Genomic DNA, 26,722 nt, shown 5'->3' with positions numbered 1-26,722 from the left:
ATAAATAGCCATCCTGTTTTAGATTCCTAGCAATGCTGTTTATGCTCATAGACTTCCTTTTTCTCTTATTATCAGTTGTCCTTTATTTTACAAGCTCTACCTGTTTCCTTTTACCTTTTCTTAGAATATTTTTTTTTCTCAAGCAATCCCAAAATATGTTGAGTGAAAGAACAAAAATGCGGTGCCTCACTACACTAAGAAATTACTTGATGTGGGTTAGTTCTGAACGTTTTCTTGTTTGTACTGTGGAAATGACTATGTGGTACTTGTGAGGTGGTTAGGGATTTCATAGTGGTAAAAACCTGTTGAAGTTTTTCATGAGGATTTTCCTGATGTAAATTAAGTGAGGAGTTTGCTGGCATGGAACGCAGCAGAATGTATGACAAAATGAAAGAGTCTCCAGTGTCTCTTACCTGAAGCTCTCCATCTAAATCCTCATTGCAATAATGATACTTGTAACCTGGAAAGCTGCATGAAAATGTCATTTTCTGATACCACTGACCTTTACAGTCTGAAAAGTGTCAGCAAATATAAGCCATGGGGATGAAAGATGAAATAATGATGCTGTCATATGTTTTAATGAACTAACGTGAACTGGATATGCAGCAGCATCGTAGTTGGCAAATTATGATGATTGAGATAAGAATCTGCCCAAGTTCAATCTGTGCACTCGTGTTGTTCATTCTCAATGTCATCCTTCCAGTTCTTGTAAAGCTCTATACTTAGAGGGGATTAAACTTTAAATTACTTCGTTTACTTAAGAAACGTCTCACAGTTAATGGCTAAATGGCAAAAAAAAAAAGTTATTTACTCTGTAAAAAAGCCCCACAAACTAAAAATCCCACAAAACCACACCTGAGTTACAGGATAGATGACTTACCATGTTATGTGACTGAAGAGAATTGTGCATTCCAAGAAAGACAATCTTCTTGTGTAAAAATAAGGGCAGACGGAGATTCAAGAAGGGAATTAGGTAGAATGTTAAGCACATAGAAGCACACTAAAGAAATTTTATTTTTTCACAGAATATGCTTTTTTAGTTACAGTTATTTTCTCTAGTAGACAGTGAGGGTGAACTGGAACTGTCATTGACCTCACACCAAACAAAAAAAAAGCACATGTGCTGGTAACTGCTTTTTAGCTGGCAGTTACCAGCTAAAATAATATTCCCTGTATGCAAGGGCACCAGTAGCTGGATATCTTCAAGACTGGATAGCTATAATGAATAACAATTATTAGAAAAACCAGACTTAAGGCAGCTCATGACACTGAACAAGGAAAAACTGCCTGTCTTCCTGGATGGTTAGAGCTCAAGTTGATATAAATTGAGCTGAACTTTGCATGTCCCTTCTCATCCATTAAGTGTATTTAAGGTTTCAGCTCAGTTTGTAGCCCAATGGCAACCTTTTCCTGGGTTATGGAAAGACTCACACTGGGAGTATGTAAGAAACACTGCAAGAAGGAATGAAATCTACCCACATTTCAGTACTGGTTTTGATGATAACAGCTGTATGTGCATGAGACTGTATTAATCTGGTGAGTAAGTACTTCCAGCATGTCTCATGCACTGGTTTTTTAAATGTTTCTGCTCATATCACTGGACATATTTTATAAGCCTTTATCAGTTCTCCTACCTGTGACATTCACTAAATGAGCATTGTTATCTCTCAGTAAGTGGTTTATTGTTCCTTTGATCATTCCACACGTTGTTTCAAGCCACAAAAAAGACATGCTAATGTTCAAAAATCATAGTTAAATATAGAAAAAACTCAGCAGCTCAGGGCTGAAGGCTGCACAGTACTGATAGCAACCTATAATATGTCAAGTTCCTGCAGCTGACACTGAGGTCAGGGAAAAAGGCATAGGTCTGTCAGTAAGTCAAAATATATCCTAAAATAGTCAGAAAACATTAAATCTACCTTTGGCTCTCAATATGTTTCCTATCTGTTGCTAAGTACAGCACATATGCTGGCTGGCTGTGTTCCCTTGTCTGCTGAATGGTTATTTTGTGGAAATGCTCTAGCTTCTCAAACCTGTTCGAGACAAAAGATTACCTAAATTGTCTGACTGACAAAACAAAGCAAGACAAAATTTGTAATTTATTAAATGTCTGCCCACATCCGCACACCCAGGCGGGCAGTGCCTCGTGTAACTCTGTACACAGTGTCTGTGTTCGTGCTTTCCTTTTGGAGGGTGGTGTAGCACAGACACGAGTCCAGTTGCAGGCTTGGAGTGTCGGTGAGCTCCGAGTGGGACCCGAGTGCTGTGTCCTGGTGCTGCTTCATGCACACTGAGAGCTCCACCTCTGGGTCTGGCTCCACCACGTGTGCAGCTGCCTGGGAAAACTGAGTTGAAAAGGCAACCAGAGAAACTGGCTTAGAGTAAAACAGCTCTGTCTGAGAGGACACTAGTACTAGTCTAGCAAAAACGGAGTCCATGAAAGAAAACATCTGCCGCTTTGCAATGTCCACGCTGCTTTAACAGTGGCGCTGTGGTTTCACACCAAGAAGTACACAGATGATCAGCCACTTGCAAAACTCTTGGTTTAAAAGAACCATAGCACTGTTAGATGTGATTTCACCACAAAGCTAAGTATTTCAGAATGCATCTGCTGATGGAGTAGATGTGGCTTATCTACGTGCAAGCAGATGCTACTTTGTGACCCGGGAGAAACAGCATGAAAACCTTCGCAGGCTATCTCCTCATCTCTAATGCTTGCTTGGCCCCACAATCACTGAGTGAGATCAGAGCTGACGAGAGCCTGAACTCATCACTCTGCTTCCGTTCCGAACACAGTCACATTTACGCATAAAGGGTAAACAGGCAACGGGTTTCAGGAGATAGGAGATGAAAACTCATGGTTTGCAAGAGATGAAGCCCTGTCTGACTGCTAGAGTTCAGGAAATTCCAGTGTTTGCTGACTATCTCTCCTCTAAAGGAAAAATGTATATTAAAAAACTGTACCAGAGTGGAACCAGTTGCCCATTAGTTTGTCTGATATTTACTGATAAGATGAAGAGTTTACGTGTTTAGCATCTGTATCAAGACAAGCTTTTTTAATTTCTTTTTTTAATCTAGTAATAGCAATCACAATAAAGTGATATTAATGATGTGAAATAATAAGTGATAAGTGATACAATGTGAAAACTGTAATGTTTGCTTTTTGGAGGCTGGCCAGTTAAATTGCCCCAGGATGATTTTTTTTGCATAAGCAAATTCAAGTTTGAGGCAGAGTCTGTCCCTGCAACTGTTGTTTGTAACTATCTCCTGTGGACTTTGCTGCCTAGGCAGTAACTGAGGATCTGTGTTCTACTTGTGGCTGAAGAAAAAGGAGATAAGTGTCAAAAAAGAGGGGGGGGAAAAAATGCCAAACTTCCTGTTTTCTATTTTACTGGTGCCTCGCTCCCTTCTTATTCTTCAGAGGTGGAGAAGGGAGACACTAACACCAAAACAAAAACAAAGCTGAGTTTTGGAAGGCAGCAAACAGTAGGCTCATACCAGAAGAGAACACCATGTGTATTTGTTTAATGTCTTAATTTTGCACCTTCTGTTCCTTATGTGCATTTGATCTAAGCAGAATAGCAATGCCAGTGTAACAGGGTGAGTGGCTCAGCTGTGGTGCTGCACTGGCACCTTGTGGGTGTCATCTCTCCCATGCCAAGGAAACAGACGTGAAGCAGCAGTGCCTGACCAAGCATCTTAGTTTTGCTTGGCATAATGTGTATTTGTGGTTATGAAGGTGTCTCACGCATCAGCCTGGAAAGAGCACAGCAGAGAATTGCAAGAACTTTTCTGTGGGTGGAAAAAAAATATTTGTAAGACTGAAATGGGTCCATGTTCATGAAAACCCATAAAAGTAGGTAGGTAGTGGGGTGACTGGCACTTGATGCAGCTCTTACCTCGGCCATCAGTTTCTCTAATAGGAACAAGCAAAGAGATTTGGCAAACGATTGACTCGAAGTTTATCTTTTTGTCTCTTCGGCACATGAACTTTCAACTTTCATGTTTATTAGGGTTCTGTGTTTAGGAAAAGGACAGAAACGGGATAATCTTTGCTTTGTTGCCCCCTTGTGGTTTCGTGAGTTGTCAGACACATGTTTAACGTGAGTTGAACATCCTAACGTGCCTGCTGCTATTAAGGGATGTAGTAAGTGTGAACTGGTACTGCTCATCCCTTGAACTCATTGCTTTGATCTGGTAGTTCTGTGTATGTTGGACTTTGAATCCGGAGAGCCTCAGCTGTCTCTGTGCAACTGACCCCATTTATATTCACATTGTCACGTGTATCGTTCTTATGCAATCGTGAGAATATTGCAGACAGAGGGGCTGGATACTTAGGGAACTTTTATCTTACGTTTCAAATGAGTGACTCACCTTTGCATCCTCCTGCCTTGTCTGCACAGCTTACTTGTGCTAAGAATGCCCAAAGGTAGAGATACAGGGTAAAATGAGAAGACTTCAGAGATGAATCAAACACCCCCATACTTATATTTTGCTTAGGTAAAGTATATTTTTATACGTGTTCTTATATTGTGATAATCTATACCCTATTAATTTCATTATCTATTTGATTTTTGTGCCTAATTACCTACAAACTTTCTCTCCACTATTTGGTAGCACAATCTCAAAGTCTGGACACGATAATCTCAAAGGTCAGATTTGGTCTGAGAGGTCTTTTCCAGCCTTAATGGTTCTGTGATTCTGGCATCATTTTTCTGTGTGTGCTTCGGACTTGCATATGCTGTTTCTTGAAGCAATCTTTGAGGGATGTAGCTTATGTCAACCTTAACATGGTTTTGTTTTCTTCAGTGCTTGGTTTTGAAAAGATTCACCCAGAGTGCTTACTTCTACTAATAAAGGTTGACTTCTATTAATAAAGGCTCTGGATGACTTCAGCTGAGCTATGCCAATCTGATGTCCTGGTTTAATACTTCTCTCGAGTTCAGTTTTATTCATTATGTCAATTCTTTTTTGTTGAGGGTTTTTTTGGGTTAAAAAGAATGGTTAACTGTTTTAGAGATGTCTAACAGGATGGGTGATTTAGTTACTGGATTTTGCAGCTGGTTTCAGTTGATTACAAAGGATTGGTGCTGCTTGTCTCAACAGAATTGTGAGAAACAGCCCTAACAACCAACTTTGTGTTTAACAAGTGGATGTTTTCAGTCTTGCTGATTTCTCATGTTGTGTTTTTAAAAGAAAAATGCAGTTCTTTGGGAACTGGAAGCTGTCTACGGCTCATGTGTAGTGGATAGCATCCAGTTTGGGTGTTCAAGGGTTTTCTTCCCAAATGTGTTACGTTCCTGTAGGGGAAGCAGCAGTCCTGTGGTGGGCACAGCTGAAGCTGCTCAGGAAAGGGTTTGAAGGTAGAAGCTGCAGGGCTGAGAAGCCTTGCTGCCCCGGTGGGGAAAGAGGATTTCTGGGAGGTTGCAGACAGCTGGGCTGTTTCCCTGGCTGTTCCAAATCTTATGGTGGAAACCAGGACCCCTTCCCTAAGGACAAATGTGTCAGCCCCATGCCTGGAAGTGTTCGAGGCCAGGCTGGGTGGGGCTCCAATCAACCTGTTTTAGGGATAGGTGACTCTGCCCATGGCAGGGGTTTGGAATTAGGTGGAATCAGACCTAGGTTGTATTTCAGATGCCAAATGTTAGCCTTTATTTATTTGGAGCCTTTTAGGGGTGAATTATCAAAGACAGTATAGCACAGCCTATTAAACTTCGGCTTAGGTGTGATTTTTTTTAAAATTTATTTTTATTTTACTTATCTATTTTTCAGTTTATTGGGCTTTGGATCAGCAAAAAGGCAAATATTTGAAACATGTTTGGGGGTTGTGTGGTGATTCAGCCAAAGTAGTCCTTAAAATGGGAAAGAGCAGGGAATGCTCATTTCATGAGGGGCCAGGAAACAGCAAATCTTAGAGGTAGGCTAAAGCTAGTGTTAACATATGGTTTCATTTTTGATAATGTCCAACCTGAAACCTCAACCTGAAGAGAAATAAACTATCCAAAAGGAAGCAGGATCATGCAAAATTTACCATTATTATACAATACCAATGACATTTCAGAGTAAACAGATGATTTGTGGTGGCATAATTATCTATTCTCCTTATAGGTTATTACAGTGCATTGTATTATTTCAATTTTTTAATTTCTTTTTATTTGCAGCTTCCTTATTGTGCTGATATGCCTTATCTTCAGCGTGCTTTCTACAATTGAGCAGTATGCAGCCCTTGCTACAGGGACATTATTTTGGATGGTATGTATGTGGACATTAATGTGATTTATGTGTGTTCTTAATGTGCAAATTCTGATCTCCTGTGCTAACACCATATCAAACAAAATGTTCTTTGTGGCTTAATTAACGGGACACTTTTCTGCTTTCCCCTAATGAGTCTGTAAAGCTGCAGAAGTTCCAAAAGTCATGGTGACCCAAAAATGAAGTGGTACTCTCTGTGGCCCATACTGAGGACATCTGTGATGTATACAACACATAGAGTTATTCTAATTAAGCTTGAATCCCCCCTGTTTCTTGGGTTAATACTTTTTTCAGCCATACTGAAAACCAGACACCTGGCCACAGCAGGCAAAAAAAGTGGAAGTCCTTTCATTTAGTTGATGTCATATCCAGCTTTGTTTCAAAAGTGGAAAACTCATGGCCAGTGACTTTAAGACAATTTGCTCTACCTGTCCTACGCTCTTTCCCTTCAGCAGAGAAAACACAGTCACAGTGTTTATAGTATACCTGTGCTGCAACACAAATGTATCACCAAATGCTTCAGGAGTATTTGTGTCCTGCCAGCCTAGATTTCATTGAAGAGCTTTAGTTTTGAGGTTTTTAGGTTGGAGAAGCATGATTTTAAATATCCAAACTTTCATGAATTTGTTGTACCTCACTAGTGGCATACCCCCTGCTAAATCACTGATTTATTGTATTTATAAATAAATGACCATTATTTAACCTGTGAAAACACTGTCACTATATTGAGAAAATGCTAACTAGCAGTTTAAATATTTGTTCAAAACAGGTATTGTAGCAATGCTCCAGTAATATCATTATGTATATTACCACTGTTAATATGAAGAAGTTCACTTAAGACTTCCATAAATTCTAATAAATTTTGTCTATCTATGAATTATGCTGAGATTCTATATATGCTATATATATATATAATATATATATATAAACATATATATATTATATATGCTATTAGAATATAGCATATTAAATTTAGTGTCAATCACATTATTTCTGTATGAAGTGCCTTCATTTCTGGTATATTATTTTTAAATGATTTGTAAGATGTTTGAACTCCTAGGTGTAATATAATTAGTGCCAGCTAAGAGCATTCATACATTTATTTCTGCATTCAATACTTTTTTTTGGGGTTTATTTTTTTTCTTTTTGTACAGATTTAATTTGTTTGGGGTTTTTTCACTCCATAACTAGTAGGTATTTTCATCCATAACTTCTGCCAATGTCTGGGATGAATTTAACTCCTGGTAATGTCTCACTCATCTTTGCAGTATATAATAATATTTTACATGTGTGTTGTCTAGGTGAAACAACCTCTAGAGAGGACATAACTAGTAAGGTTTCATTCTGTGCCCCCACCCTGTGAAATCATGGAGCTTGTTTTGGTTTGTTCATCCTGTGTGCAGTGTGTGTTTCTATCTGGGCAATACAGGTGGTGTAAGGTGTGTGCAAAGCATTCAGGATTACACACAGGGTATGCAATATCCAGTGTGGATTGTGTATTTCTACTGTTCTGTATTGTCTTCCTCTAAATAGTGAGGGAGTCAGTGTATGATGTATCAGTCTTCCTGTTCTACACAGTGAGAAAAACTGGGGTTAATTTCTAAAATTGAAATCCTACTGTCATGTGTTTTATGGGAAATAAGCAGTTGTCTGCTTGTTAAATATTGTCACAGTCTGATATTGTTTTCTTAAAGGATTAACTGTGGTAATTTTAATGAAACCTGTGGGGATTATGGGGAGCCATCCATCCAAAGCAGGAGATGGGTCAGTGTGCTCTCTGCTCTATTCAGTTTTGGTGGGGCTTTCCAAGGAGTTGTGGCATCTTGGAACACAAATAGAAATGTCAGAATCTCCCTCCTGTTGGCATCTACCCAGTGAAATTTCCTATTCTCTTATTTCTTAAGAGGTTTTTCTTGAAGGTAGCATTACAAGTTGTCAAAAATAGATGCAACTGAACTCCTTGGGGGAGATTAAATCGCAGAGGACCAGTTGAAGATACACTGCAAAATGGAAAGAAGGAGGTAAAATAAAGTGTAATGGCATGTGGGGATTAAGACACACAACAGGAAAAGAACAAATTTCCAAACCAAATGGTGCTGTAAGGAGAAATGAAAGGAGAGTGCTCTTTCTACTGCTCTGGGATAGGAGTTAATTTCTTTTTTGTGTCTATAGAAGGATTTTTAATTATTTGACACTAATGATTTTTACTTGGATCCAGACAATTCAAGTAGGTAACACTGTATATTGTAGGGGAGCAAAGGAAGGCAAGCAATTTGATTGACAAACTAATACTAAATGAGGGGGAGCTCAAAGGAGCAGCAGCGTACCAGCAACCTACCAGGACAATGGGAATCCTGAAGATGGCTTTTGCTTGGCCTTAACTGGGCAGTGAGAACAGAGGAACTTTGACCATGTGGAATTTGTGGTTTCAGACCTCAAGTAATCACATGAAACGGGAGTTGCATGGCACTGAAGACACACATCGGGAAAAGAACCTGGGAATCTGCTCCTCCTGACTGGAAAACTAATTAAACAAGATCATTGAAAGCACTCACAATTAATAGCTATGCTGTTTTATTTCCTCCAAACAGCCAAACTATTCAACTCTGACCCTGTAAAAGGTCTGAGCACCTGCATAATTTCAGCAGGTAATCGTTTGGAAAGTAGGGAGCCTGATCACATTGAAGTTACAGATAGAAGCTGAGTGTGCCCTTTTTCATGAAAAGGAATGTCATGCTTTATTAATATAGTCATACAGGTTATTATAGTATATGAAAATAAAAGCTAAAAACATTGTTGAGATTATATGTATTATGTACATATTATTTTGATTTTATTCTGGAGCTGCTTGTCTTAATATATCACCTCCTACCCACAGCACAAAACTGAAGATGTTATTCTGTCAGTAATTTTAAAGCGTTAAAAAACGCTTCTATTTCTCATAAAAGCAAGAAAAATGCTAGCTTAACATTGGAAAAATAAACAAGGGCAAGTTTATAAGTGTTCCAAGTGGTGTTCCAGATTTAGACAAAAAGCTCACTATTAGCTGCTGAATCTTTCTCTGCTTGTCACCACACTTCACGAGGCAAAGAGCCTTGATGAAAGCTATACCTAAATGCAGTTGTAATGGGAGATTAGGAGAGAATTGGCCTTTTGTTCGTTTCCAGAATGCAGTGAAAACTGTTTAAATTTGCATGTGTTTATTTTCTCTTTTTTTCACTAGATGGTGCTGTCGGAGGGGTTTGACTCCAGTTACTCGCTGGCACTTGCCCAGCGTGAGCTGGAGTCCGAGCCAAGACTCTGAAAGCATCATCATTTTGGAGAGTCCTGTGCGCACTTGGCCCGCGTGAAAGAGTGGTGCGGGAGAGCTTTTGCCATGACTCATAAAGAGAACGCGGTGTATCAGTGTAAAAATTGATTTTGAGACTACAGCGTCTAAACTGTGGAAAAAAAACTAGTGCAGAGATGTATGTTCCCGGAGAGGCCATATTTTTCTTTTATTTTCATAAGCAAGGATTTTTATGGTGCCAGAACACAGCAGAATGCTGTTATCTCAGCATGATCTAAGAAAATCCAAGTGCCTGATCCAAGGGGATTAAACATTCTGCTGAACCAGGGGATATTTGGTGTGCCTGAAAAAGCTATTTTCTGGTAGGAATCTCATTTCAATATTGATTCCCGCCAAATTGAAAAAAAAAAAAAAAAAGGAAGAAAAAGGCTATGTTTTTATGATGGAAGTATGAACTCTTTCCAGGTTTAAGTTCCTTTTCTACTTTAGGATACTTCTTACTGAAGATATTAAACAGTATCTAAACTTCAAAAAATACAAATGAAGATTAAAAGGCAATAGTTTTGGTTTATTAACATTTACTTTATAGGCATTGAAATTATTCCTACAATCATGAGAAACTGGCAGAGTCTAGGCCCATAGGAACTCTAATTTATATTGCTTTTTTAATAAAATGTTTTGAGTATAAACCTTGGCTTTTGTTTGCTGGAGTGTTTTGTGGGTCTTTTGAGAAAGAAAGAGGAAAACACCCACAGGTTTTGCTTCTGAAGGTGGTCTTCACAGAGAACACACTGTTCAAAGAGGTTCCAGCAGTTTTCTTTCCTGATAATATTCCTTGCTTAAGAAGGCCAAAATGCATACTCATGATCTGCATTGGTGCATTTTCATCCTTTTGAAAAATTAAATTAATACCTGTAAAAGATGCCTGGTGACAGCTCTACAGATTAATCTAATCTACAGACGCTGAAGAGCAACTGTAGCTGAGAAAGTGAAAAATTTGTCTTTGCAGCCTTAACAATGTCTCCTGGTCTGACGCAAAGTAAGGTCAGCTGGTGTGGAGGATGCATCTAGTGGATTTATGGTCTTTAATCTTTTTCCTTTGTTGGACCTGCAGAAAGACCTGTCCAGGGAGTCACTCACAGCTCAAGTGGAGAATCCCAGCTTTCAGTCGAAGTTGCCTTCTTTATGTTTTAGTTTGTAGGAACAATGCCAGCTGTGAGTGATTTGAAGGCTCAGAAGACGTGATTAGAAATTAAAATTGCCCTCCCTTCTTTTAATGAGGTAACAGTATCAGGAGTAGCTGGAACAGGGATGTTCCCCTGAATCTGCACCCAGGTGTTTCTGGCTGCTTTTCAGCTCCTGATTGTGATGTTTATGGCTGAGCTGTGCTGGCAGATAAGGTGAGTGCTTCTAATCCGCCTCACTGCAAACTCAGCTGCCTTGGTTTGAAATGTTGCTGGTAGTAAGATCTTAACTTGTTCCAGCTGTTCTCAAAGCAATCCCTTGTCAACTCCCCTGACCTGTGGAAGAGAGTTATGTGTTTAATGTAAATGTGATGTTAAAAGGATTTAATTCATTTGGTTCAGAAGGTTGTGTGAACTTGCTTAAATTCTGCTTTATGTCCATCCTGAGCAGGCCAAAGGGAGCCAAATCAGATGCTTCTAAAGTGGAAATAAGGCTGTCTGTTAGGGACAGCTGAACCAATTTCATTAGACGGCTGCTATTTTATTACAAAAAAAAAAAAAAAAAAAAAAGACAGTGCTCTTGCTCTGAGATGAAATCTGAGTTAAGGAGGAATGAGGAGGTGATATGGAATGAAAGCATGCTAAGACCAGTAAGGAAGAGATGAGCTGGTTTTGTTTTGACATGTGCTAAAAGGCAAGAACTTGTAGAAAGGCGCTGGAGTTTCCCTTCAGTATCTGCAGAGGGCAGCATTGGACCGCGCTGTGTTCTCCTGGGGTGGCTGCTTCTGACCTTGGATGGTGTCCTGAACTAGATAAAAATATATTTTGGAAGAAGTGAACTCTCTTAATAAAGAAATGTTTTTCCACATGGGCTTGGGGAATTTTATACGAGTAATTAGCAATCATAATTTGTGGAGAGCGAGATGGGAGAAAAGGGCTGTGTAAACATCAGTGCCAGAGAAAACTCTGGTAACTTTGTGGTGGAGCCACAAAATTCATGCCATTTGGTCTGCTTTATTGCTCATCATGTGGATGGCTTTTAGAAAAAAAAAGGGACAATTAATGCTTTCAGTGGAAATGAATTGGGCAAGTGTTTGCATGGAGGAGAAAGAAAAAGTTCTTAAACTTGTTAAAACACAGATTTCCAATATGTCATGCCCTGCCAGGTACACTCTTGGTATTATTAGATGTTTCCTATTCAGTTGGGATAAAAGAAAAGTTTATTTTTCTAAATTTCTCTAATGTTACCACCAAGAATGGCCTTTAGATGTATATGATAAGAATAAGCAGCAGTTTTTATAGAAAAAGCCCACTTTTCCTAGAAAGTGGGCTGCTTTTTATAGAAAAGCTCTCTTTTTACATGTATCCATACAATTCATCTAGAAGGTCCAAACTTGGTAGATTTGAATAATTCTTATTTTAGTCTGCTGCAATGGAGTGGCCTGGATGTAGAAAATTGGTTACTTCCATTTCTGCCTTTTCTACGAACTTCGGAAAAAAAAGTCCCTTCTCTGGGATTTCTGTACCTGGAGTTGGGTGGTGGCATAACTGAACACTGTCATTTAAAACAAAGTCTGCAACTACATTGCTGTGCATGAAGGAATCAGAATTTAGCATTTTTATCCCCTTTGTGATGAGGTGGCTATGAAGTGCCCGGCATTTTTTGGGACTCAGACTCTGAAGACTAGGACGGGCTCTGGGAAGAGCGACCTTCCTGGAGCCGAGGGTGGGGCTGGTGACAGATTGTGGGCCAGTACAAGCCACTGGTGATGGATTGGTGCCGTCTGCTGGCTGTTTGGTGGCCCACATGATCTGACATGGTGATCTCCCTCCCTGGCAGCGTGGGGGGCTTTGCCAGAGCAAAGAGAAATGAGCAGGGTGACACGCTGTCCTTTTGCGTCCCAGCTTGTTGTACATGAGCTGCAGTAATGTGGAAGCTTTCAGGAAAAACTGCTTTTAAATCCTATGCAGGGCTTTGATAAACAGGGGATATATTCTCTGGAGGTACTAGTTTTTCACCTGTTCTCAAGAGCTCATTTTTGCCTTCCTAAGTCACACAGTAGACCAGTGGTTTGTTTCTTTATTTTTAAGAATAGGTAGATTCCAATAAGTTGTGTTCAAAGGTACAACTAAGAAAATGCCATCACTGAAAAATGGCACGTTTCATTCACAGTTACATTTATTATTCACTTTTGCCAAGCTTCCTACTTAAGGGCTAAAGTTTATTCAGACTTTTTTGGGGTGTAAATCCATGCCAAACTTGGAACATTAGATTGGTAAACTCCAAGAGGACAGTAAACATTTGAAACGATACATTTTCATCACTATTTATTATTTTAGTAAAAAAAACAAATTCCATCTTAGAAAAAAAAAAAATTAAAACTGTGGAATACTGCTGCGTGCTACAGCCAAGCAGTGAAAAGAAAGATTTTTAAATTTAGGGTTTATCTGGATTAGTGTGTAATGTTTGCAGTGACAGGTGTTTCCTTTATGCTTTGCCCAAATGTCTGGAAAGTAGTTTGTCATTAAGTGCTACATTCAGTGTGTATCTCAATTTCAGTATAACTGGAGGGTCTCTGGCTTTGTTAGGTCCTTGTTTTCACATCTGACCTCAGCCAGCTGGAGTCTATTGTTTTAAGCGTAATGTAACAGCTGACATAACATAACGGATATCAAGCTGAAAAACTGAAACAGTGCCGTGAACTGAGGCAAAGGGAGGGGAAAGGGAGAAGCTGGGAGGAGAGACAGGGGCAAAACTAGCTTCATGATTCGAAGTGGAAGCTTGCCGGCTTGTTTTCCCAGGGGGAATTAGCTAGGAAATAATGGGATGAGTCTGTTGAAGTTCTATTTGCAATTGATTACATATGATAGACTACTGAGACAGGTTTGAATTTGCCAGCTGTCACTAGCTGGTGGCTCTTGAATGGCTTTAAGTGGCCCTTGCTAGGCAAAGCTGGAATAAAGTCTGCAGGTGTGGTGTAACTGTAGTGCAGAAAAGCAGCGAGTGCCAGTGCCTAAGAGGAAAGGCGGTTCCAGGAGTTAGTAGAGAGAAAATAACTTAGATTTAATGTATTAAGAACTTTATTTTGCAATGTTGGGTTAAGTGGGTTCAATTAACTGGCTAAAAACCCAAAATCAACAGAGCTTCTTCATGGCTTTCTTTTTCTTGGCAGTTTCTAAAGTAAACTTCTATGAGTTTGTCTTCGAAAAAGCTTCGTTCTTTTATTTCTTGTCTTCTGTGTTTGACAGGAGCAGAGTGCATCTCAGCACTGAGAGCTAACTGCTCTTGGAAGGGCAAAAAGTAAATGAATATCCTGTTAGAAGTTTGCCAGGCCATGAAAAAATGACAAGTATCTGAGTACAGATAGAGAACAGCAACATGGGAGAATACTCTTATTCTTTCATATGTTTTTATGTATATGCTTCATTACATATTTATACATATTTATATATAGAATGTTACTTTTTCATCAATAATTTGAAAAAAAAAAATACTTCTAGCTGCATTTCATTTGTATTGAGTAGAGCCTCTGGCAATTCTGCCCTATTGAGAGTTTATTCCATGGCTTTAGACAAGGCAGGGAAAAAGGCAAGACTGTATGCTGGTTGTTTTCTTCTTAAATGTATATGTGCAGAGGCAACTAAATTACATTCTACGTTTATACGTGAAGGTTTTATGGCACGAGTCTTGCAATTGTGCAGTGTGTTTAACTTTGTGTGTATGAGTCGTCATCATGACTTCAGTGGAGCTTCCTGAGTGCATAAATATTAACAGGATCAGGATGGAATAGGAAAGATTTCTTCAACAGACTCTGCTTGTACTTAGGGGTAACCTAGGAAGCATGAGTTTGATTTATGTAACTGCAAACTGTATTTATCTCACATTTAATGTTTTAAATGCATTTTTATCTAATTTACTTTTATTTTGGTAGTATAAAACATGTCATCGTGACTGAAGCATGCGTTGTGTTAAACTTTTCTTGCACAAAGGGTTTCTAGGATTGCTCCTGTTGTGTTATGAGGCCCAATTCTACTTTATCTCAGTAATCAGAAAGGCCTTGTGAAAGTTTATTAGAGCTGTTGATTCAGTGGCTAGTAGTATTTAGCATGGGCATTTACACTTTATCTCAGCTTATAAAATAAATGAATTTAATTGAGGAGCTCAGAACATGGTGTTTATACTGAGCTGCTGTAGAAGTCTTGATAGCCCAGAGAGCTGCCACGTGCTGCATTTTCTTTTCCGTGTTCGTGGCGTGTCCTGTGCCTTGGGAGCAAACAAGGATGGGTGCCCATGTGCCCTGATAGCCACAGCAGTCAGAGGCTCTGCAGCAGAGCAACTTCTGTAGGCTTCTGAGCTCCCTCTAGGCACCAAATACTGGGATAAATGTCCTGAAACCTCTGTGCTGCTCAGCTGTCTCCACTGACCGCTGATTTCAGGGACCTTAGTGCATTGCTTACATCGGGAACTTCCACCTAACCCATTGACCAGGAGCATATTTTTAAGATGATGGGGAACCAAGAGCTGGTATTGGTGCTCGGAAACAGCCGGGCTTTGAAGCACTAACAAAATAACCAAAATGCCTGTTTTCACACCCAGTCTGTGAAAGCAGGCTATGTGCTGCCTCACTTTGATGGTTTCCCTTATGCTAATGACACTGAGGCTGGCCTCTTTTTTCCTCCAGCATGTTATTAACATCCTTATTAAGGTACCTTTCAGAAACTCTCCTCTTCGCTGTTGTTTCTGTCAGTTTGACAGGATGTGTTTACACGTGGAATGCATGCAGAAGGAGTTGATCTACTTGTCCTTTATTCCTGTGCAGCTGTTCCCCAGATCAAGGTGCGAAAGGGTGTCTGCTGTAGAGGTGATTTGTCTGTCCTGCAGCACGGGTGGGTACAATGTGTTTAGATGCTGTTTTGGCTGCAGCATTGCCGACCAGTTCTAAATTGGATTGTGTGTGTATGATGACTGACCTCCGTCTGGCCCACAGGCGGGGAGCTTGACAGCTACCTTCTAGGAGCTGCTCCAAGTCATTGATTTAGTATATGGAGCTTGCAATGAGTTATACTTAGTGGCCAAGGCTGGGGGAAAGGGAGGAGAGAAAATTAAATATTTACTAATCTTACTTCTGTAATGCCTTACAAACACGAGTGTGCTTAACCTCGCAGCATTCTTGGGAGGTGAATATTAGCAGTTTTATGCGTAAAATTGGGTGATCCATAGCTTTTCCACTCTAAGCTGGCTTTGTGAGATAAATCCTTCAGACAACCCAGGCTGCACTTTCAAGAGAGGGTTTCAGCCTACATAAACTGGCACTGCCACCTGAAGAAATGATCCTGCTGCTCCATTCCTTCTGCCAACACAAGCATTTATGCAGCTCTGTTGTCAATTGCCTTGGAGAACCCAGATGGGCTCAAATTAACCTTTTTTTTTTTGGCCAGATGAGATTGCTTCTTTTGGCAACAGTTCTGGCTTAAACTGTTTGTGGAACTGTAGAGTAAGTTTTGTTAGCTTTTGATAGTTAAAAGTGTGATGGAAACTTTATCTGCAACACAATTTACAAGCAGACTTGTGTTATTCTTCTGAGAAAGGACATTATTGTTGTTTCCATTACAGCCCTGCCTGTAAGATCGAGTACAACACCTAGTAGAGTGTGGAGCCACATTTGCTAAAAGATAGGTCCTACCCTCATAGGCCTTGCAGCCTAAAGAAACAAAGTGGTTGAAAAGGTAAAGGGAAGGAAGTTCTGAGTGGGCTCCTGCACAGCGAGGCACGGAGGCAGAGAAAACATGGAGAAGTCCCAGTCTTGGCCTGCTCTGAGCATTCTGTTTCAGTGATGGGCCTCAGCAGTCACAACAGGAAAATGTATTTAACTTCTTGTCTCATTTCTTAACCTTGAACTGCAAAAGTTTTGGTTTGGGTTTTTTTTTTGCCCCACAAAAGCTGAGATTTTGGCCCTCATTTTGAACTGAAGCTTGTGCCTCTCATGTATTGATTTGACTGAATAATGAATTAAGTAGCATTTTATGTTTACTTTTTATCTGTTTTGCTGCAGGACAGCAGGGTTGCAGCCTGATAGCTGATTGAGGCCAGCTTGGCTGAGACTAAATTTATCCTACAGGTCTAGGCCAGCCTACCATAATCCAGAGCTGGTTATTGAACCCGAGTTGGCAGCTAGGCCATCTCCACAAACAAAAGCTGGTTTGTTCAAATTCAGCCAGAACAGGCAGGAGGGTGTAGGTTTGCAGAAGCATGTCTCTCTCTGGAAATCTCAAGAAGCAGTCATCTACTAGCTCTTTGCTGCAGCCCCTCCATGGAATTTACCACTGCCCAGAACTGGACTGAACTGTGTTCACTTCCATCACGTGCTCGATGGCCAGCTGGCCCAGAAAGCCTTTTTTATTTTTGCCACCAAAGATGGTTAAACCTACCGTGGTTGTAACAAAGAGGGCAAAGAACACTTCCACAGCAGGTTCCCGTTGTTCAGCCTCGTGGGTGGTAATCTCCAGGATGAGAAGTGCAGGAATGAGAAGCGGGGTGGGGCAGTATCTTCAATCTCTTTCTGTCTTTGAAGCGATCGTGGGCACGTGGTTGCACATGTCAGTGTAGCCTAGTCCCACAGGGTATAATTGTACTATTATGTCATCGTCATTATTAATACAATAACAGGCACATTTGAGGTTGAATTACTGCAATTCTTTTGATTAAAAAAAAAACCAAACCCCACACAACCAAGCACCAGCTCCCACATATGTCTACACAGAATAATAAATGTGCGTGTGTAAATAGTCTTGAAACAGCAACTTATGTTATAGATTCCTAACGTGTGTTTCTATATGTATCTATCTATCTGTCTGTCTATCTATCTATCTACCTATAAAATTTTTAAAAAGCTCCTTGGATGTGAGTGGGATTTTTCAACTGCAATGACACGTGTTTTCATGCTCGCATGTTAGGATTCAGCTCATTAGTGAAACAGTTAAATATTTAACCACCATGAGTCATACACCCTTTTAAAACAAACAGAGTTTAAAAGGATGTAAAGAAATAGTTCTTCCCTTACTCCTGATTCTGAACTGGCTTAGGGAGTTTCTATCTCATCCACAAGGAAAAAAAAAATTAAGAAAATTAGGGGCAGTGTTCTGACTATACAGGTCAACTGTGCAATGGTATGTGCTTACAAATACATTTGTGATACAGTGGGTAAGGTGGAGGGAATAGATCTGGGATCTTGCAGACTTTTTAAGCAGCAGACGTTTGCAGCAGTAATTGAAATTAATAACAGAGACTATTTAAATAACAGAAATTAATAACTAACTTGTTAACTTTGTAAACAGAGACCTATATTTATAATTTGGCAACAGAAATAGGAAACTCCATGCTACAATGTAGAAAAAATGCTTTCAAGTAGTATAGCAATAATGTGAAATTTCCTTTACTCTTCTTAATTGATTATGTCAGGTTAATGGCCGATGAGAGTCAGAGGTGAGAAGCTCAGCCATGCATCAAGTCACAAAAAAATGAACACTGTGTCCATTCTGTTGAACAGTTCCCAAAACAAACAGGCAGTCTGTCAATCTTTACTTTGTCAAGGTCAACAAACCACAGTACTGAAATGCTAGTGAAGACATTAAGAGAAATTCTGATTAAGAGAATATCCTGTTTCATGAGTTGATTTGACTTTTGGAAAGCAGCTGGACTCTGGTTTCTAGGTGTTCAGACACAAGGGACTGTTAGCTTTCAAGTCCTAGGCAGCTTTGTTTATTTTGTAGCTTATGTGCAGGGTGTTTCTGTCTTTAAAACCAAGTCATATCTTCATAGGTATGCAGTGAGCACTTGCAGCCCAGAAAGCCAGCTGTGCCCTGGGCAGCACCCAGAGCAGCCTGGGCAGCAGGGCAGGGAGGGATTCTGGCCCTGTGCTCTGCTCTGCTGATTCTGGCCCTCTGCTGCTGCATCAGCTCTGGGGTCCCAGCACAGGAAAGACTTGGACCTGTTAGAATGAATCCAAGAAGATGATCAGAGGTATGGAGCACCTTCCCTATGAGTAAAAGCTGAGAATTTTTATCAGCTTTTATCAGCCTGGAAGAGAGAAGGCTTTGGGGTGACCTAATTGTGGCCTTCCAGTACCTAAAGCGAGCCTATAGGAAAGATAGAAATGACTTTTTACAAGAGCATATAATGATGGGACAAGGGGGAATGGCCTCACACTGAAAGAGGGTAGGTTTAGTTTGGATATTAGGAAGAAATTCTTTACTGTGAGGGTGGTGAGACACTGGAACAGGTTGCCCAAAGAGGCTGTGGATGCCTCATGCCTGGCAGAGTTCAAGGCCAGGCTGGATGGTGCTCTGAGCACGTGGAAGGTGCTCCTGCCCATGGAAGGCAGGTTGGAAAGAGATGACCTTTAATATCGCATCTCGTCGGAGCTGATCTGGCTCTGTCACTTCAACCTGCGCCAGGAGTGGGTCACACCCCAGAGCAGGATGACCCAAGGTGTGACTAGAGCACTTGCTCTATGGCTTTTTGGCTGTCAGTCTGTACTCTGAGGAGACAAGGATGAGAGGGAGGTCTTTTGCATGGGATAACAGAGGATTTATTGCTCTGTGGAATCTTGGGGGCAAAAGACAGAAAATGCGAGCATGCAACAGCTGAAATATGGAGGCGGTTCAAAGAGAGGGTACAAAGCATCAGCTAATCAGAGATATCCTGGGAAGGGTAAAAGGCAGGGTTCACAAAATCATCATCCAATGAGGGAGGTAAGGGGGGAAAGTTGGGTCACATGGACTAATCAAGCGTCGAAGTTTAGGGGATTTCTGAAGTGGAATTCCAAGCATGCGGTGGGTCTAAGACAGATTTACAGGAGACTCAGGGTAGATTGACAACATGGAGTGGGAAGGTCTCATTTGGACCAAACCATCAACTTAGGTAATAACAGAACATACCATTAACAAGAAACACACTGCAACACTTTAATGTCCCGTCCAACCCAAACCATTCTGTGATTCTATGATCTGTGCCCTAACTGCTGATTTCTTTTGATTTTGTGTCTGTAATTAGCTTTCACTTGGAAAGAAGGAACTAGTGTTTGTAAATATAAAGGGTAAGGAGTTTTGTTGTAGTCGTTTTCTCTCTGCAGCATTGCTAGTGCTTTTTTTTGGGAAGAGGGAATAAATGATTATTCAGAAAAATATCCTCCGGCACTTTAAATCTCTATTGAGTAGAGTCAGGTAGCAGGGTCTTTTTAATGTAACAACTCCTCAGCTCTGTATTTCCTGTAGATTTCCCACAAATGTGTGGATTATTGCTATTTACATCTGGTAGGATGAACATCTGGAAAACAGCAGGTGAGAAGGGGGATGTTCTGATGCCATGCCTCTTGGAACATAGAATGGAATAAAAGTGCAGGAGGGCATCACAAATAATCTTGGTGTTAGATGACTGTTCATTATGAAGAAAACAAGGAGGCAAGCAGGAGAAATACTTTTCTGATGACAGTTACCTGAGAAACCTGAGTTGTCTGTTCCTTGAAACAGCTGTTCCTTTCTCCTTGTTCCCTAATTTGGTGAGGCATTGACAAAGTTGCTAACAGGTATTTAATTATTCCTACAGTTTAAGGGAGATGTTGAGTTAGAGCTTTTTCCCTTAGCAAAACCATTTGCTTCAAACAGTTGGTGGAAGGTGGTGGGTGCTGTCAGTGAAACATTTCATGCAAAGAGGTGAAGAAGGAAATGTCAGGTGGATTGGATGAGCAATGAAGTGTCACTTTTATTTATCCATTATCTCTTGGAATAGGGACTTCCTGAGATTTCAGATTTCTTAATGAATTGCAAGTTTCATTGTGGAACTGTATCTTCTGTCATTCTTTCCCTAGCTTGAACTTAAAAATCATTACAGAATGAAGCAGTCTACGAGACATGGAGAATTCAAATACACAGAAAGCCAATATCAATTAAAATTTGGGGGAGCTGGTATTGCCTTCCTGAATGTTCATCTAGGCTCTCACACACAGTACAACTTTGCTTGCCTGTCAGCTTTTTAAAATTAAAATATCTTTTAATCACTTCTATATAAATATTAATCCCAACCCTTATCTCGAAAGGCTCCAGAACCCAAGGTATTGTGAACATTTTAAAACATAAATGAAAATTGAACCACTATGGGGGATTCTTCTACTGTTTTTCTTGCTTATTATTAGTCCTAGATATAAGGCTGAAAACAATCAGTAAAAATCCTGGAAAATATTTTTGTTTTGTATCTCTTCATTTGTTTTATTTCCTAGTAAGATACTTTTCACATGCTGTGGGAGCAGGAGGAAGAACAATGGCATCTGACTGACCAGCATAGCGGAAGTGATATACAGAACAAAGAAGGCTTCTTATTTGTAATCTCTTCGGTTTTTATTCATCTCAATTCATAACAGAGGAAATCAATAATGTTCAGTTGCTTTGGTAAAGTAGCATTAGGTCAAAATCAAGGAGTTCTTTTAAAAAATGAGCTTACTGTAATGTTCCTGGCTGTAAGGCTAAAGTTTCAAAGCAGTGTGCTTTTTGCTTTGATTTATTTATTGTCAGTAGCTTATCAGGCCTTTGTTTGAATTAGGAGGCATTGTGAGCAGCCAGAAATTGAACTTTATGTAATATAATCTATATGTCACTTAGTATCAGTTCCCTAACAGTGATGCTAACACATTCAGACTTTAGCATCTGGACCTTGCACTTGAGCTTTCAGCCACGAGGTAGGGTCTAATGTTTCAGTGCTTCCATGTAGTCCCTTCCTAGCTATTTCCCATCTGTGTGTGGCTGTCCCACTTCCCTAGGGGTCAGTCACTGGTGCTGCCAATGTCACCAGACAAGACTTTTCCCAAGAGAAATTTTGTTTAAACTGTATCACATGTTAAACTGTTCCAGACTACTGGATTCATTGTCTCCACCTCAAAAGTCAGGAAAATTATAGAAAAGCAGAAAGTTGTGGGATTATGCGTAAGCATATCTCTAAGATGAATATATAGCTTTTTACTTCGTGGGCCAATTCCAAAACAAGCAGTTCTCCAGTCTCCTTTAGTGATTTAAAGAAGAAAGGCCAAAGTATGGAAAGATAAGACGTGTTTGCAGGAAAGACAAAGAACAAGCATTAGAGTCCACAGCTGGGTTCTCACCATCCCTGATGAAGTCAATTCTTGAAAGAAAAATCTGTAATAGTTAATGTACTAAGTGTTATTAAAAGTTGCAATCTGCCTTCTACCTCCTGTAGAGCCTTTATGGCTCTCAGGCTTTTCTGGGAATGTGCCTGTACTTATTTCACGCTTTCCTAGCTGGAGAAGACCTTGGAAGAAAGCGGGCAAGCCTGTCCTTCTCCAGCAAGTGAAAAATTCACACGTCTCCACCCTGGGCTTCCTGTGAACTTCCAAGAACGTGCTTCTGTGATTGCTGCACCTATTTCATGTGCTCCTGGTGGTGCCTGGGAGTTGGCTGTAGATGAGGGCCCCTTTGTGCTTTGGGCCCAAACATAATCTGGAGACTTAAGTATTGAAGAATAAAAGCAGTAGGTGGCTGGACTGACTGAAGGACGCTTCCCCACATCTGTGCTCATTTTGTACGTCAGAAATTACCTGTTGGCACTAATGATAGAAGTCCAAACCATCAAATAAACAGGGTATCTCTTTTCATACGCCCTCCCTCTGTTTTCTTCTGTGAATTGGCTTCTTAGTTTAGGTATTAATTCAGAAGTTGGAAAGCTCAACTGGAGCCAATGAACGGGAAGCTTAGCCTGGAGCAATACCTTCTCTGTCTCTTGAGCAAGTAGCAGCGAGGGAATCAAACTTCCCTCAAAACATCTGGCAGAGCTGAGCTGTGCCAGTACACCCTTCCTCCCCCAGGGAAGATGACTGACTCCTCGGGTGGGGCCAGATCAAAAGGATGGTGCAGGGAAACGGAAGCAGGGATGGAAAGGGATGCCAGAATGTTTAAAACATAGCTGCTGCATCTGTCTAGTGGTCTAGCTCCTGTTTGTGGAATAAGTTCCATGAAAGATGCACTTATTTATGTTAGCCTGTGATAGGTAGGTCTAGACCAACTGGCATGTATTAAGCGTTTGGGAAAGAAAAGGAGACCAAAGTATTTTTCTTGCACTTTTTGCTTTAAGGTAATTTACTCTGAAAATCTTTGAAGTAAAACAAGCATTGTTTTTTAAGTAGCCAAAGGCATTTACTATGTTTGCAAGGACTTTTGCTCTTTGCAGTCTGATTTGTGGAGATTTGGTTTTGTCTAGAAGAAACAAAACTATTTGTAAGCTTGCTTTTGACTGGTGGATTGCCACTTCTGTGTGTGTGTTGTACAAGACTTCATGTTACTCCAAAGGAGAGATACACCACTAGTGGAGGGGTCTGGAAAAGCTACATGAAACTCTTTCTTTTTGAAGGGTTTAGTTTGAAGAATGATGGGTTTCATTTGTTTTAATTTCCCTCCCTGTAGTGCTGCTGCTTGGATTGGCACTAAGAGTGGGCTTGATGCAGGTGCTGTTTAGAGAGGTGGCCCTCATGAGCCTAAACAGGTGACTGCCTCTGTGGCTCAGGAGCTGTCCCTGAAAGTCTCATGTGTGATGGTCACCACCTGACATCTGGAGCACCCTTCAGATCTTTGAAACATTCAGTGGTCCTGCACAGTGAAGTCTGTGTTCATCTGGTGTAAGTTACTCTGGTGGCAAGGACAGATTTATTATTAGCAACGGAAAACCTGTGAAACATGACAAACCTTGAAGTCAGAAGAAAAGTAGCATTTTTAGCTCATTTTGTTATAATCCTCCCTGCCTGCTGCACCATGACTACATGTGGACAGGATCAGTCCTGAAAATGCATTTGTAAGCCCTAAATGTCAGTAACTGCTGCACTGTTGTTAAGTTTAGTAGATGCAGAGCTTTCACTTGTAATTTAAATGGTGAGCTACAGATGCTTATTCCCTACTCTCGTGGAAAGGGTTTATAAATCCAGGTTTGGTACCTACCAATTTCAGTGCAATCAAAGTAAAGTTGTGGCCTTTTGTGGAGCTTTGTAATTCACAGAACTATTGATCTTGTCTGATTCAGTGTGGCATTTCTGCTAATTCAGAGCAAAGATCTCTGTTTTTGTCTTTCTACACAATAGATGTGCAAAAGGACAGAAACGTGTTGTGATGAACTGGCCACAACCCCCATTCCTGGGGTTCCCCTGCCCCTCTGGAAGGGGAGAATTTGGATCAGGGGACAATCTAGAGGCAGAGAATTTGGGAGTAAAGTTCTGCCTTGGAAGAAGGGAGGGGTGACTGGAAAGTGTTGAAATATTTGGTTTTATTTCTCATTATCTTGCTCTCATTTGATTGGTGATAAATTAAATTGATTTCCCCAAGTGGAGCCTGTTTTGCCCAAGACAGCAACTGGTGATTGATCTCCCCCTGTCCTTATCTTGACCCATGAGCCTTATGTTTTCTCTCCCCTGACCAGCTGAGGAAGGGAGTGATAGAGTGGCTTTGGTGGGCACCTGGTGTCCAGCCAGGGTCAAACCACCCCTACAGGTTATGCAATAAAGTCAGAAAATACCTTGAAGTGTCAGAATGTGATTCTGGTGAGCAGATAAACACACCAGATTAAAAATCAAACCAACCCGTCTTAAAAGACTTGACCTCAAGAAAACAAGCTGCACAGAAGCCAGCAAAACCTACTCTGATGTGAAATGCTTGATTTTTCTGGTAATAAAATACTGAAATAAAATTTTTTAATGTATTCAAATAGCTTTTACCCAATAGCAGCAAACATTCATGAATTTTTATACTGTCTTTCGAATTATTTTAAGGGAAAATATTTAGATCCTGGTTTTGCTACTAAATCTTCAAAAAAAAAAAATCACACAGGAAAGGTTTGTGTACATGAGAGAATTTTGCTTGCTTATGTTGTTAGAGCTTGATTTTGCTCTTTAAATGTAAGGTTATGTTTAAAAGCTACATTCTTTTGGCATCTATTGAGGTTATGTTCTTCAGAACTCTTTATATGGGCTAAAATAAGCAGTAGTAGTTAAACAAATATGGCACAGTCAGAGCAAATGCTTTGATCAAGTATTGTTGACAAATGTACTGTTACGGAAAGCTTTAAATAACATGCTTTATTTCTGTCTTGCTGTAGTGCATGGCATTAGATGAATCAAAACAGGTGGATTTTAAAAGTTATATGCATGATTTAGAAACTGGTCATTAATCAAGAATTATAGTAGTGCAATGTGTGTGTCTTTTAGTAAGTGCATTTAAAAACACATTTGGCAATAAATACATCATTTAGGTACATAACCAAACAATTTAAGGAAAAGTTTAAGAGATGATGACGTTGCCTAACCCTTTCTGTGTTTCTTGCACCTAGCTACTTATTCCTGTTTGGACAGAGGTTTCAGCTTTGGGAAGTGTTTATTGTGTCGGGAGCACCTGTACACTGCAGACTTCTGCAGGGGAATATTAAAGACTTCAGCTACGAGAACCTCACACTGCAGCTTGTCCTCCTAATATCTGCAAGATGCTGTCACATTGCTTGTCACTTCTACTGCAGTTGTAAGATCTGCAGTGATTGTTATTCAAAACAGGGTGCCTTTTGGGCAGAGAAAGACATAACTGTTGATTTTAAGCAAGTAGAGACCTTTGCTGTCATACAAATACATTAAGGAGCTTTCCTGTGCCAAAAACTTAGAGCTATGACCTGCTAGGTACAAACTACTTGATGAATTGGCACAAAAAGTGACAAGTTAGCAGTAGCAGCTTTTAAATATGTGTTGCACCACAAAACATAATGCCTGAAGATGAAGAATCTCTGAATTTTTTGGGTGTTTGAGATCTGACCTGTATAAATGCACAAAGGGATTGTAAGGTGCTGATTTGCACTGTGGTGTTGTTGGCTTTTTTTTTTTTTTCTGAAAAAGAAGCTGTTGAACCAAAATCTATGAGATGGTTTCTGTTGAATGTCAGTGAAGCCAAAAATTCACCTGCTCATTCTCTGTGTCTGATTTGTTCCCATGAGAGGTGGGAGACAGTCATCGGCAGTGGCTCTTTGGCTCCTGCAGCTGTTCACAGTCGGAATCATAGGTTTGAACATTTGTTGGTCTCAGATTAGCTTCATGCAGTAGAATGAGAATTCTGTGGCCTATGAAGTGTTGGCATACACTCTTTTCATTTATCCCTGAGTTGGACCTGGCAGAAAATCAGTGTATTTACCTCACAGTAGTATGGGAAAGCTATTTCTTGGTGTGACTTGTTTTGGTTTGGGGTTTTTTTTGTGTTTGTACTTCATAGTTTTCAGGAACCTGAGTGCTGCTTTTGCTTGAAGCTCAAGTATGAACACACACCATCTAACCTGAGGCTGAGATGTCAAAGGTAGGGCCTCAGTGTGTTTTTTGCAGATGCCCCTCTCCCGCATCCACAAATTTATGGATGGAGCCATGGGGGTTCCAGCTGAGAGCGGAAAGTGAGGTGGAACACACGTGGGCCTAATTGTATTTCTGAAATTAAACAAAAATCTGTAAAATCTCTAATCAGCCTGGGTGAATCTTTCTGATGTGTCAGTTGACATAGGTCTTGTCACCACCATCTCTCAGACACAAGCCTAAGTTTATTCTTAAAAGAATGCAGGTTTTTTCAGAGGTATGCAAATTTTGCCATAGTGCTTATCAGTTTGGAAGACTAAACTTCTTAAGCCACTGGTATATTTCAAAGTGAAGACTTTTCCTCAGGATGTAATTACATAGCTGTAATTTATATATATAATATTATATATTATATATATAAATATTATATATATATATATTATATATATAATATTATAATATATATAATATTATATATATTATAATATATAATATATTATATATATTATATATAATATTATATATTATATATATAAATAATAGCTTATTTACAGCTGTTGTGTAACTATATCAGTAAAATACTACTAAAAGTGTAGTGCCCTATTATGCATCCCCTGATTTCAGGGTCCAAA

The 26,722-nt window shown here is 40.0% G+C and overlaps 1 protein-coding gene across 6 annotated transcripts in view; it reads left to right on the top strand.

Annotated features, from left to right (window-relative positions):
* KCNQ1 (potassium voltage-gated channel subfamily Q member 1) overlaps positions 1-26,722 on the top strand; it is a 330,957-nt gene that overhangs the window by 35,070 nt on the left and 269,165 nt on the right. For all 6 annotated transcript variants that reach the window (XM_086892640.1, XM_086892638.1, XM_086892636.1 and 3 more), the window contains exon 2: positions 6,162-6,252. In XM_086892640.1, the coding sequence (XP_086748766.1) occupies positions 6,162-6,252 (91 nt within the window). The remainder of the gene's footprint in view (positions 1-6,161; positions 6,253-26,722) is intronic.

The sequence above is a fragment of the Cyanistes caeruleus genome, chromosome 6 (assembly GCF_971803275.1).
Source record: "Cyanistes caeruleus chromosome 6, bCyaCae1.hap1.1, whole genome shotgun sequence".
In the NCBI taxonomy this organism is placed as follows: Eukaryota; Metazoa; Chordata; class Aves; order Passeriformes; family Paridae; genus Cyanistes; species Cyanistes caeruleus.
This window is presented reverse-complemented; position numbering and strand designations above follow the sequence as displayed.